Genomic DNA, 14001 nt, shown 5'->3' with positions numbered 1-14001 from the left:
CCTGTTCACTGTTCGTTCCTTATTAGGTATATCCTATAACCAACCTGCCCCTGTCTGATTAGTGCCTGTTCACTGTCCGTTCCTTGTTAGGTGAAACAGATAACCAACCTGCCCCTGTCTGTTTAGTGCCTGTTCACTGTTCGTTCCTTGTTACGTATATCCTATAACCAACCAGCCCGTCTGTTAAAACAATTGTTCGTACGTTGTTCATAATCTGTTCTCAAAATCTCCAAAAGGCTCCAAACTAACAGCGAGCAGGCATTATTTTTACGTAAATCGATAGGGTGTTTAGTGTTTGTTCATTTTTGTCTGTTCATTCCCTGTTCGGTGAAACATACTACCAACTGGCCCCTGCCTGTTAAAAGCTTGTTCACTATTGTTCCCGAAATGGTTGTTGCCTGCCTGTTAAGGAACAAGCTGCAAACAGAGTAAAACTGTTGGAAGGCTGTTCGTAAGTTGTTCCTTCTTGTGTGTGACCCTAGATTGTTCGTTGGCTGTTTATACTCTGTTCACTAATCTCCAACAGGCTATTAACAGACATCAAACGGACAGTGAACAGGCATTGTTGTTTCAGAAATCGACAGGGTATTCAACAAACTAAACAAATTGATACTTAAAAGATACATCACATCCATTTTCTCATTGTGTTTAATTTTATGTGTATAGTTTAAAACGTTAACAATGACATTTTTGCAACTATCAACTTCAAAGCTTAAACTTAATTCTAAATACTGGGCCAGCTATGCAATCACAGTTCCTCTCATCTTTTCGTATAACGATTAAGCCGTGAAAATTGAGAGAAAATTTTGAAATATCAGCAGGTATGTTTGCTTATAAATAAGGAAAACCTCAAGAATTCACATTTTGAGTGTGTGCTCTTTAGCCTATGATTGGACACTAACTTACAGCTCAATTTAAGTTTAGAATAACAATTAGCAGGAACCAGTAGTAGATTTTTTTGTTCGTTTCAACATGCTACGGTTACCCAAGTGAGTAAATATATTAAGAGGGATTGTTACATTTCGTTGTGGGTGCATTGCCTTTAATGAGTTGTCCACTTGAATGCCCAAATTTGTAATCCATAATTATTTTACAAACACTTAGCTGAATCAGGCAAAACCGTCTTCACTTATCACCACTGAAACATCAACTGCAAGGTAACAAGCACTTTACATGGAGATTGCGAAAGTTCTCCAATATAATCAATTTAAAAAAATAATGCTCTATTTATTTTATATCTCTAATCCAAATTAATTTTAAAATAAAGTTGGATTGACCACCTACATACAGCATTCTATTTCTCAAGTTGTGGCATCAAGTGAATAATCAATCACAATTTATAGCTAATCCAATGAATCAACTCCTATAAAAACTTTTTATCCACAAATTATAATCTACTTGGATTTCTCGCTGCTGTCGACACAAAGCAAAGATTCTCACTTAACATTTTCCGAAACATACCATGTACCAGTCTTCAAAAGAGAATGAACGAAAGTACTCACCCTATAGCAATTACTCCTAGAAAATTTTCTCAGCTTTGCGTCCGATTCTAAACAAGTCATTTTGAAATCACTGAATTCCTTGAGCTTTTTCAAACATAGTGGACACAGGGTGGTGGGCAGGCCATCTCCCACAGCAACCTAAGATAGCAATCAACACACTAGTGATGGGCAAAGTCGATCATTTTAGTGATTCAATCATTTTGACTCGAGTCACATAAGTGATTCAATCAATTGATTCAATCACTATGATCGAAAAGACTCAAATCAAGATTCAATCACTATGATCGAAAAGACTCAAAGGAGTCATGATTGAAAAGACTCAAAAGGAATCATGATCGAAAAGACTCAAAAGGAATCAAGATCGAAAAGACTCAATCAATGGATGTAATAAATCACTTTGAATAATCGAATAAATACTGCCTCATCTGCGAAGAGCATTGGTAACGCTGATTGCTATCCATATTATCATTTCATATACTATTTTAATTGTGAATTCCTAGATGAGTAAATTAGATTGCAAAAATGAAGGAAGCAGTGTCATGAAAATATTTGGGAAGGCGAAACTGCCACAGTTTCTTAACACTAATAAAATAATTTCTAACTATAGTTGATCAAAATATAACACAAAATACACCACACACTATGCATGAATCTGATCTGCAGGATAATTTTATGAACGGCACAATAAAATATAACCAGCTTTAACTTCTACTTCCTAACGTTCTCCTATGCCCCGTTCACACTACGTCCTTTTTACGCCGGTTAGCCCCGACCATGGTTACAAAACGAGGTGTGAACGCAAGTTCCCGTTAACCGTGGTTGGGATTCTGACCACCGTTTTCCGACCATGGTTGGCGGTAGTTCATGCGTGTGTGAACGCAAGTTGGTTAAAAGCTGGTTAGAAAAAGAAGAAGGCGAAGCAGCAACGAAGTGGGATAGGAGGAAAGAAAACAGAAAATAAAGTTTCGAAGAGGAGACGGCCGTTATTGTTGAATTATATTCGTCAGAATTAATTCAAAGGAAAGTGCTATTGATTCATTCCGTAATGTGTTGTATAGTATGAGATTTTAAACCTGATTTAAGTTATGCGATATACTTTATAGTTCGTAGTGAATTAGCTATTAGCTCGTATTGTATTGTTACGGACAGATTGAATAATCTATACTAATATTTTGCTAGAATTAAGTAAAATGTGCGAAACTACCATAATAAAAATCCGAAGGTCACAATGATTTTAATGTTTTGGTTAGAGTTCTTTGTCCCAGTTTGAAAAAGATCACTTATGTTCATCCTTGAACAAATGTTCTTCCCATATCAATATAAAGTATCAGGCTAACGGCTAGTCAGATGTAACGATAGAAAATAAATTTAGAAACGTCGGGTGATACCACATATCGCAAAAATTACCACGTTCTCTCTCTTATTTCATAAGTTAAATTTCATCAATCGTCACATTTCTGCAAGTTATTCGTCCACATTTGAAGAAGAGGTAAAAGAGTTTTAATTTACGGTATAGCATCAGAGTGGATCATGTCCTTTGTCAAAGTCAGAAAACAATAATAGCTAAGAATGTAATGCAGCGAAAAGTGTATCTCCATCCCAAATCACAAGTGTCTCAAATTGAGGCTCAAGTCTCAAGATTAGGTCCTCGATTTTCTTCACCTACATCAATGATTTGTCGACACATCCGAATCAAGGGCAAGTAGTAGTATATGTTGTTGATATCAACCTAATTATCAGTAATATTCGCTTTCATTCGTATTAAATAGAGCAGTAGAAGAATGCAAGCCACACTATGGATGAAATGATTAGTTGGACGAGCACATTTGAATTACCTTCTACGTAGCAAGGAACAATGATTGTCGACGCTGGAATGCAATTTTTAATTCATAAGCAGCTCATAATATGCACATATGTTTAAATTCATCATCAATATCATTGCAATTAACACAAGAACTTTTCCCTGCACATTCTATATTTCCTTCCAACAAGTTATTCGCTCTTGTCAATTCATTTTTCACTTGGAATTACTCTACCACTCATCAGATGTCGCCAGGGTCTAACCATGGTTGAGTGTGAACGCGCGTTGGTTCTGACGTCATCTTACGCTGGTTAAGAAAGATGGTAATGTGAACGGGGCACTACAGGAGTCATCTTAATATTTTCCTTTTACGTGTATTGGTGTTATTAATACTGATAACTGCTGGAAAACATTTAAGAAAAAGATTACACAAGTATTCAGTTCTTCATAACATACTATTTAATTTTATCACAACTATTTCTGCCCTGACGAAAAGAGATTAAGCATCGGTCGTTCCAAATTTTGAATCAAACCGGAAACCGAGATGATTGATATGAAACCGGAAGTCGGAGTGATTGATGATTGATGATCGACTTGTTTAACGAAATGAATCATGAGTCATTTGATTCACCTAGTGATTCAATCTTTTTGATCGAATCGTTCATGATCGACCCATCACTACAACACACTAAACATTGAAGAAGTGCGAAATGATGGTCATATCACGGAATAATGAAAGCAATATCAAAAGGATAAACCAAAAAAATGTAGGCAACGTGCCACTTACTACTAAACCGAGTAAACCATTTAGGGCATCCTTCACAGTTATTCTGCGAGCTACGTTGGAAGTGAATATGTTGTAATAATAATCATCATCCTTCATGCATAGTCTGCACAAGGTTTTCTCAGAATTCCTTTCTGATGAAGCGGTGAAAATCCCGGCGGTTAGATTCATGTTTGAATTTCAATCACTCATTCAATCTTTAAATATGTTAAATAGTCGATGAAATCATCAACGTATAACAGATTTCAGATCTCCAGATTCGTCACTGAAACTACATACATTTCTATGATACAACAATTGTTTAGAATGCACACGGTGAAAGACTAGTTTAAATTTTTATATTAAATAACTTATAATCACCTCAACCAAAAAAATACACCACAGCAAAATATTACGTTTGACCTTGCAGTTCACAGTAGCCATCGTTAATGTAAGACCATGCAAGAAAGATTGGTTTGCTGTCGCTGAGTGTTAGTTTTCTTTTCTACCGCTAGAGGCACAACTATATAGCAGGCCTTCAATCAACGCGTGTTCCGAAATTCACCGGCAGAAGTACCAACTGTTTTGATTTTAATTTAGCATAGTGGGTCATCACTAGTCGACAACATGCGCAGTAGGCCTACAATAGATAAATAAGATATTTGCAACGATGAGTGATATTGCATTGAGCTTTATTGTATTATTTTAAACATAAATATTGTAAAAATTTTTTAATTCAACTGTCAAGATATTTTGATATCTTTTTCAAGACCGTAAATGTACTGTGACCGTGGGGAAGGTGAAGACGGGCTTAAATTCTGTTTCTGGCCTAAGTATTGAATAATATTCAACTATAAATTATTATACTACCATTAATTGAAAGAAGATTGACGAATTAAAATAAATGTTCCTTTATTTTGTCAAATGGAAAGAAAATAATCATCGAACGCGGATGTTTGGCCTGTTCTATAGGTGTGCTGTTTGCGGATAAAATGACAACTAGATATCATCGATTCTATGTTGAGGATTGATTGCATGGTCTTGTATTAACAAATAAGCGTGGCGGATCAATGTTGTGTTCCCTGGAATTTGCAATCGTCTCATAAATTGTTGAAAACATTCTCAGTCGATGCTATTGAGTCGCGATATGTCTCTCAGGCGATTGTTGATTGTTGTTGGCGTTGTTGGTCCTTTCGTTGGGTATTGAGTACTTTCATTTTCAAACATCAACTTAGTTAATGTGAGTGTAGTTCCCTTGAGAGATTTTGTGATTGTGGTCACTGAGGAGATGATGTCTTCGACGATAGACCTGATTTAAATAGTGAATGAGATATTGAAGTGAAAACATAAGTCGCACCAGCGACTAGATATTCACGGAATCTTCAGGAATTAATTGCAGACTTTGCGGGAAGAATTATGATTATTATTACAACATATTCACTTCGAATGTAGCATGCAATATAACTGTGAAGGGTGCCATACGTGATTTAGTCGGCTTACATGTGAGTGGCGCATTAAATGCTGTCGATTTTCTTTACAATGGTGCTTACTTCTTTTTGTTTTTTTCCAAGATAATTACGACTTATGTTGACGTATAATTTGTTTATTAATATCTCAGATTGCTGTGGGAGATAGCCTGCCCATTACCATGTGTCCACTGTGTTTGAAGAGGCTTACGGAATTCAGTGTCTTCAAAAAGATTTGTTTAGAATCAGACGCAGTTCTGAAAAAAAGTTTGTCGAGTAATTGCTGCAGGGTGAGTACTTTTCCTATTTTCTTATTTGATGACTGGCGCAGTATAAGTATGGCAGAGTTAAAGGTGACACTCTTCGGTTTTTGTCGACAACGGTAGGAATCTTGAAAGTTAAATTTTGCGGACTGAAGTAGTTATGGTATAAAGTTGTGAGGATTAACTCTATATATATTGTAATCGATTAATCTCTTGGGGACACATATTGAACGACCGGTGGCCATTGAATCGAATACTAACTTAAAAGGCACTTTGATTAACAGTCAAAAGATAATTTAGCATACCTTTTGTTAATCTACAATAATAGGGTACATGAAAGGCCCTCGTCTATGGTACACGGAAAAGTGTAATAAGTCCAACATCCCATAAATGGTTTTTCCCTATCTTTGAGCCCCTGGCAAGATGCCTATTATGTTGCAGTGGGTTTTTCAGTGGCAAAGAATGAAGACATTCAGTCTTCTGGTAAAACTTAGTGTTTACTAGACAGTGATATTCAGGAAAGTATGGGATTCAAATTCACCATTTATCAACTTAAAAAGGCAATCGACGTACTCGGCTCTACCATACTCTGCTCTCTGACCATATGCTGCTAAATAATGAAATGTGAGAGACCTTGAATATAGTTTGTCGATTGGTTGTCAAATATAGTTCCAAGTGAATGTAAACATAATATAAATATTTATAATATATATTTCTTTTTCTGTGACCTCTTCTTTAGCTTTAACTATGATCTCATCAGGCTAAGATTATGTGTAACTAAAAATATCGAAGCGACATTTCGAAAATTGATTATTTTCAAGGCATCATCGATGAATAGATGGTGAGTACAATGAAGGTGTAGCGATTTACTACGCTGAATAATACCTTTGTACGCTAAATAACACACTTGTGTCGTTTCTGTTATGAAGTGAATGTTCTTACATCGAAGTACAGATTCAACTGACTGAATCATTGTTGGCCGAGATCACTTGTTTATACAGTAACGGCGAACGCCGCGCTGGAAGTTCCTGGAACGTTCCCGATTTTCTGTTCTGCGTTTTGTGGCGGATATTGTGCCACAATGGCAAGATTGGCAATGTATCATAAATTAATTTTAGTGCACAAAAATTACCCTAGAAAACATATTCATCAAAAATGTAAAATTAGAAAAAAATCAGGAATTTTGATGTGATATATCTTTTCTGTAGCTGTTCAGTTTATTTGTATGTACTTTTTTCCAATATTTAAATATAATTTTAATATTAGCGTCAAATTTGATTAATTAGATCACAAAATACATGGCTAAAATCCTTCCTGATAGTGCCTTTTTTGAAATTATTTGTGTTTGTGCTTGTAAAAACTGTTTCTTTAAATAATCTTATAGATAAACACTAGTTTGTTTTTTAAAATGCATTATAACTTTTGAAAATTTTCTATGAATATTGTGGTTAACAAGTTAAAATTATTTATTATATTAAAATATATTGTGGTTTAAGTTTAAACATGACCTTAGCATAAATAAGTTACCTGTACCTTTATTGTTACCATTGTTGAGGAATACATTTTTTAAGTACTGAGTGCGTATCCTACGTAGCAGCCTTCAAAATCTTGGCTAAGGATATGTTATGCAGGAGGTTACCCAGGAATTACTCTGGGTCAGATTCTTCAACTCAATCTCGGCTCAATTTTCTATGTACCAGTTGCCCAGGTGCCCTGATGATGATGGACAACTTGTGCATCGAAACTTCGGCTGATTGTGAGATCGAGTTGGAGAACCTGACCCAATGGAATTCTCAAGTGAACTTCCACAATTATGTATGCCGGGCAAACCTGTGATAATTCTTAATATTATATGAATGCCTGGCAAGGTTATTGCGTTTTTAATTTTTTTGGGGCTACCAACTCAAATGAGGTGTAATAATGTATGTTCAGAGTATTTAAATTCCTAAAATCTATTATTAGGTCTATTAGTTAAAACCTTTTTTTAGTTGTTTTGATAACATTTTGGGTAGTAATTGCTTGAAATTTATTGCGTCGTTGCAAGACTGATGTTAAAGGAGATTCCATGGGAGAAGGCGTGATCAGCAACAGCACTAGTTTTTTTACCTAAAATAATTGAGGGTTACGGTTGACTGATTCTCTCTTTTATAAACTCTTACCAGCTGCATTGAAGACATTATGCATTGCATAACAGTACCAGTAGGTATTCGATTGAGCCATTGGTTTTAAAATTGGCAGATATTTGCATCGTTTAAACACCTTCTTCAACTTTCATGGTTTTTTAAAATTTGTCACTCTCAAACAGTTGGGAATAGTTTTAGCTTCCTTGCATCCAAACTGTGAGTCGTTAGAATGAAAAATAAGGGATCAAAAGGCACTCAAACTTGGGGAACATATACAATCTCTTTAATATCTCTTAACAAGATAATAATGTCTCCATGGGTTTCAATTACAACATTGAGGCCATGTTTTTTTCTGTTGTGAATTTCTTTGATCTTAACATATATAATAATGTTTATTTTTTCAGGGTTTGTTCGCCTACTGATATTAAAACATCAGCCATGGACATTTAATGATACCCTTCCTGGGAAATGATGTACAGCTGTAGATGTTCATATTTTACATCGCAAATAGTGGAAGATTAATCTCGAACATCATCTCAAATTTCATGCAGATTATTTGTTGACTAAAAAGCAGAGAGTTCTGTTGGATTCATCTGTAGTGACTTTATAAATTGTATTAGGATATCATGAGATATAAATCATCATTACACACCAAAACTGTTAATGTGGTGGTGCGTCTGGGAAGACTTCCTGAATGGATCAGTGAACAAAAAACAGTGAAAGTGTTGATAAAATCTCAGGAATATGTAATTACCTCTCTACAATCTTCTCTACCATGGAAGGAGTATCGAATTATGAACAGCTTTTGTGGGAAAAACTTGTTGCCGTCACAAAACCAAGATTTGGTGAATGGTCAGAGGTTAACTCACTCTACTGGTGGGAACGTGACAGTGAATTTCATGGGCAAGTTACCTGATGACATAAATTATTCTTGTAAAATAATAGGGGCTTGCATTAACCCTTTCCTTGGATTTGATTTCTGTCATCATGCAACCTACTTACTGAACAATGAGGCCTTCCAGTGTCTTAGAAAAGTACAGGAGAACATGGATTTTGTGCTTGGTATGGCCATCACTGAAGCTCAGTGCTCTGATGAAGAGTGCATAGAATGTTCATTGCTGATGGATGCACCCTGGCTAGCAGCATCAAATCCTGGAGGCAGCCTGGTAAGTTGTTGGGAGCACCAGGGAAAAGGTGGGTGTGAAGTTAAGTGGAATACATGTGGTCAAGTTATTAAAGAGTGAGGAGACATAATTTTGTTCCAGTAATGGTCCATTGAGTAATGGGAAGGCAGAATGTGGTAAAGACTTTTGTGGTCTGGGATGCATGGGTTGCAGATAGAAAGCTAAGGGGAAGTGTGTGCATTGTGGCCATGCTGATTGCATGTTTTCAAAACCCTCTTTAACTGGTTCTAATTTTACCTCAAGAGACCTCAGTTTGTTGCCTCTTTTTAGTGCTGAGAGGTCATCTGAGGGTGAAGGGATCATTTTTATGGCAGTCAATAGTGCATAGTGTTGGGGAAATATTAAGATTCTATTTAGCTAACCTATGTTTGGGGAAAATGTGTTGTTCTCCAATATGCATTAAGTTACCTAGTCAGTGGGAAGAGCTGGTTCGCATAAATGATGTTCAATATTTTTCTCCCAATGTTGAAATTTCCTTCGCTGCTTGCTAATTTATTGAAGAGGCTCAGGTATTCAGCCAAAATAATTCTCCTCTGCTTCATTTCTCTCCTTTCCAGCAGTTATTTGGGGAGAATTCTTAAATAAACCAAATAATAAAATGTTAGCTGAAGAATACACCTTAATAACCATACCTCTGTATGCGTACTATTGTCATCCTGAAATATCCTCACCACTTTCTCAAGACAATGTTTTCCAGGTCTTTTGTTCTTAAATTTAGATCAATTGGAGTGGCTAAGCAATGCATGCTTGGCCCTTCAATCGCACAGAATCTTTTCTAGTATTAGAGGTAAAATTTCAATTATCCTGTTTCATTACAACTAGGTGTGCCCCTAATTTGTTGACTTTGAAGGAGGTGAGTTGTTCATCTCATTGTTACTTTCACTGCAGGGTATCAAAGAAGAAGAGGCAGCTGACGACAATTTAGGGTCTTCTGCTGAGAGATACAACTGCTTGCAATTTGTCAATGAAGGCACGTCACAGCTCCCATGTGCAGTCCAAACTTTTGATGTATACATTCCTGTGTTAGACTGCCAAGAAACGAGACCAGATGCTATGGTAAGTTTTATTCTCATCTACTGTAACACCTGAGTTCGACGGCCTTGAGTTGGGTAAATTTCTCATATTTAGTATGAAAATTGGTGTGCGTGGCGTGAATAGGTACAACTCTCAATTCTATTACTTTCAGTTGTGCGATGCAACACGTCAATGTCACTCAAATAGCCAAATCATGATTATCTATTTACACATGCGGGGTTTTTTTAGTAGAACAGTATTAATATAAAGGCAGAGATTTTGCTTATCCCAAGTAGTTGGCCTGAAATGAGGTGGCTCAATTCTGCTTGCAAGCTAATAAATATTCTTATGTATAACACTGATTGGTCTAAAGGCTGTTCCCTGTTAGTTCAATCTTCCTGCTTCACCTTGATTAAGAATCTTGCCTAAACTCTCATTTTACCTCTGTATAGGCTTTGGAAAAGCAAAGTAGAACACAGTTCTATCTATACCTGTAGCTATGAAGTAATTACTTCTGAAAAATTCGATCATGACTTTAATTTAGCTTATCTTCACACTGAAATATCATGAATTCTCTGGAGGTCTATTTTAAACTGTCTCAAGTCCACTTTCCAGCCAATAAATATTCTTCCCAATAACACGACTCTCTCAAGATTGATCTGTAGTTGGTCATCTTCCTGCTTTTCCTCAACTATTGGCAAAAACTGTCATGGAACTTCTTTTAAAGCAGGAAAAAGATAAGAAGAACTCAATTTATTATATTTATGAAGTGATGTGTGCTAAACATGTTATGATCACTTGGATTTTGAATAACTTTTCTGTAACAACTGTATTGATGGCCATGGATGTGAAATAACCCCCAGAAAAGCTAGCCAATGGCACAAAAAATTTTAATCATACTGCTTGAACAAGACCTGTTTTATGTGTGGGGTGCCTGTATTTGGTACACAATATAATTTGAAGGTATTTTTTCATGGGTATCTCCTCATTTGCTCATAAATGAAAAAAATAACATATGAGTACATGTGTGTAAATTTTTCATTTACTATCAGTGTAGATGATAGTTTCTTGGTAGATTGTTTGAAATTCCATCCATCAGCAGCTTCAAAAATGTGCACGGATAATTCATGGTTTCCTGTCCTTAGCAAATAATTAGAATGAATCGATCTTATTCACTTATTGCCATGCTGCACACATGTTGAAAACCCTTTATAATGCCACCATAATGATAACATAAATCAAGGTTTTACAGGATGGAATGGGGCCTTTCTTTTTTGCTGTCCTATTGACTATCTACAGAAAATTTTAGGTTTTCTCTTCCTCATTGGAAAATATTTCATTCCTGTAAAAACAGCTAATTATGGTTTTGCTAGTAGTGGCCCTCATTGCCCTAAGGACACGGTTGTTTTCATATCCCGTCCCATCCATCTCTATCCTCTCCCTGGAGGCCTACATTGAATGTGTTAAAGAGGGTCTTAGTACTATTATTTTGCCTTTATTTAGTAACACCTAGCATTCTGTTCTAGTTTCACGTGAAAAAGGAGAACGAGGACCCTCTCAGTGAAGGGAATAATCCTGTGATGTACACTCCAAATCCCCTGGAAATTTCAAGAGATGTAACAGATCCATTGGCAGCTGATAAATTGGTGAGTGAACTCTTGCATGGTTCAGTGAAGTTGTGCTATCATATAAATTCATTCCATGGTTGAATATTCCCAATGCCACTCAGCAGGAAAACAACATATTCCCTAAGTTGATGACAGTTGAATCATTGAGTACAGAGGTATCATTTGTGACTGCATCCTTCAAAACAAACTGTGCATCGTAATGAAAAGAATAGGTGTGTACTGCCACTCAACTTTGCTCATTGCTGGTGCGATCCATTGAATGCCACATTCACTCCAAGATAATTTGGACAGAAGTGCTGCAAAGCAGCACGCAGTGGCTATGTTCGCTGCAAGAATTTATTTTCAGATGGGTCAAGAGCAAAGTCAAAATGTAGGATTAATGAGGGGAGCTTAACATATAAAGAGATGGTTTTGATTGCAAATTTAGGCAATAATTATCACTGATTATTAATGATTATGGTCGAATATCTTTAAAATGAGATTTTTCCAATATTCTGGTTCCATAAAGTTAAGGCTGAATTTGTCACACCTACCCCACCTACCATGAATGTTGATGAAACTCATTACCCTGAACAGTAAAAAGTATTTTATTGCTTTAAAAAATGTTGAAGTTGGAACATTTTTCTTGTTTTCAAACAATTGGAGCATATATATTTCCCAACCAATTGAAGTTTCAGCTTCTTTAATAATATTTCCTGAAAGTAACAACAAATTGATCTCTTACAAGATTCTTCCAGCATGATAGTGTAACTATTGCAAAAATTATAAACAAGTGAAAACTGACAGTTTTCCCAGCAGGGAATGGATTGGTTTTCCACTTTGTAAGTAAATTTTGTTTAATGAATTAGATGTTTTAGAATTTTTTTCTGATAAAATTTCAACTCTATACAGGTTTCTTTGGCGAAGAAATTTTTCACCTAAATGTAGAGTTGAAAAAGCATGTTAGCTGTATTTACTTTTTACCTTATTCAGTGATGAGATTTAAAAATATAAGAATCTCTTAAATTAGTAAGGTTTCGTCCACCAGATGATTGAAGTGGACTTGTCAGAATTTCCTAGATTCTCATTTGTTTTCTTTGCTATGCTGTACACTATTCTGTGCATTGGCTGTTCAGGCATTGCTCTCTTGCCCGTTGAAATTGGTCCCATGTATCTCTAATTGCTTTCTCTTCTATAATGTTTTGAGTCCTAGAACAATTTTTTCTCCTGTTTACCGCTTTTCTTAAGTCTCCCATCCAATATCAGGCTGATGATTTCATACCCTTCTGCCTAAGATAGTGGCCAAAATATGATATATATCCCTTCTCTCCCAGAGTTGGTATTTGAGTACATAGAAACAGGAGTTCAATTCCAATAGAAATGAATCAAAAACATATTCCACATCAAAGATTCACATTTAAAGACACGTCTGTTGAAAATATTTGTGTATTTTCTATTTTCATGCCTCATGTACGTTGTACTACGCCCACTATGTGAACTGATTATACCAAGTATTCTCCTGCCTAATTTGGTTTCAGAAGCTTTTTATGTTTTGAGTTTTTGATTAAGAGAAACACGTCAAGCTTTACGCAAATGCTTGGATATCACATTGAAAATCCTATTTCATTAATATTAGGAGTATGCTTCAATTGTTGACTATGAATTAAGTGAATTTCATATCACTGTTACCCTATCCATAGAGTATCCAAGGAGGGGAGGCAGCTGATGAAGAGTTGGGGACTCCTGTTGACACAAAAGACTTCATTCAAGATGAGGTAGAAGGCACCTCACATCTCACTTACTCAGCCCAAAGGACTGAAATATACATTCCTGTGCTAGACTCCCAACAACTCGGATCTAATATGTTGGTAAGTTTTATTCTCATCCACAGTGAAACCTGAGTTTAATGACCCTAAGTTGTTGACATTTACTCGGTTGTTTTACATAAGTGGCCTTGTGCTGTGTAAATGAATGCCTTTCTACAGGAAGTCACCTTCGCTTGTGTGAATAGGGAGACCAGATGCCATGAGGTGAAAAATGCAGGAGAGCTCCCTATCAAATAAGCAATAAGAGGAAAAGTAGGCCAATTGAAAAATAATGACAATTTTAAAGTTTGGAAGGGTGAAATGAATTTGCAGTATGATTTTATATATTTTTCTGTGTATCTATTTTTTTGAGTAATTTATGTATTTGTATAAGCTAGCTAGCAATTAACACATTCATTGCGGATGCGATTTTCAAGAAGGTCGTCAGAATCGGTCAAATAAATAAGAAAGAC

General features: G+C 35.9%; 1 protein-coding gene and 1 long non-coding RNA gene across 2 annotated transcripts; one reads left to right on the top strand and one right to left on the bottom strand.

Moving 5' to 3' along the window:
• Nucleotides 1–1598: 1598 nt before the first annotated feature.
• Nucleotides 1599–4531, bottom strand: LOC124172418. The gene is made up of 3 exons (XR_006868158.1): nucleotides 4448–4531; nucleotides 4091–4370; nucleotides 1599–1640 (listed from the first exon to the last, which is right to left on the bottom strand). It is a non-coding gene; the product is annotated as an uncharacterized LOC124172418 (long non-coding RNA).
• Nucleotides 4532–8319: 3788 nt separating this feature from the next.
• LOC124172545 lies at nucleotides 8320–13786 on the top strand. Its single transcript, XM_046551990.1, has 4 exons — nucleotides 8320–9084; nucleotides 9991–10158; nucleotides 11643–11762; nucleotides 13709–13786. Exons 1-4 carry the CDS (start codon nucleotides 8545–8547, stop codon nucleotides 13784–13786), a joined length of 906 nt encoding a protein of 301 aa, XP_046407946.1. The 5' UTR covers nucleotides 8320–8544.
• Nucleotides 13787–14001: the final 215 nt, after the last annotated feature.

Source organism: Ischnura elegans (assembly GCF_921293095.1).
Source record: "Ischnura elegans chromosome 13 unlocalized genomic scaffold, ioIscEleg1.1 SUPER_13_unloc_1, whole genome shotgun sequence".
NCBI classification, from domain to species: domain Eukaryota; kingdom Metazoa; phylum Arthropoda; class Insecta; order Odonata; family Coenagrionidae; genus Ischnura; species Ischnura elegans.
This window is presented reverse-complemented; position numbering and strand designations above follow the sequence as displayed.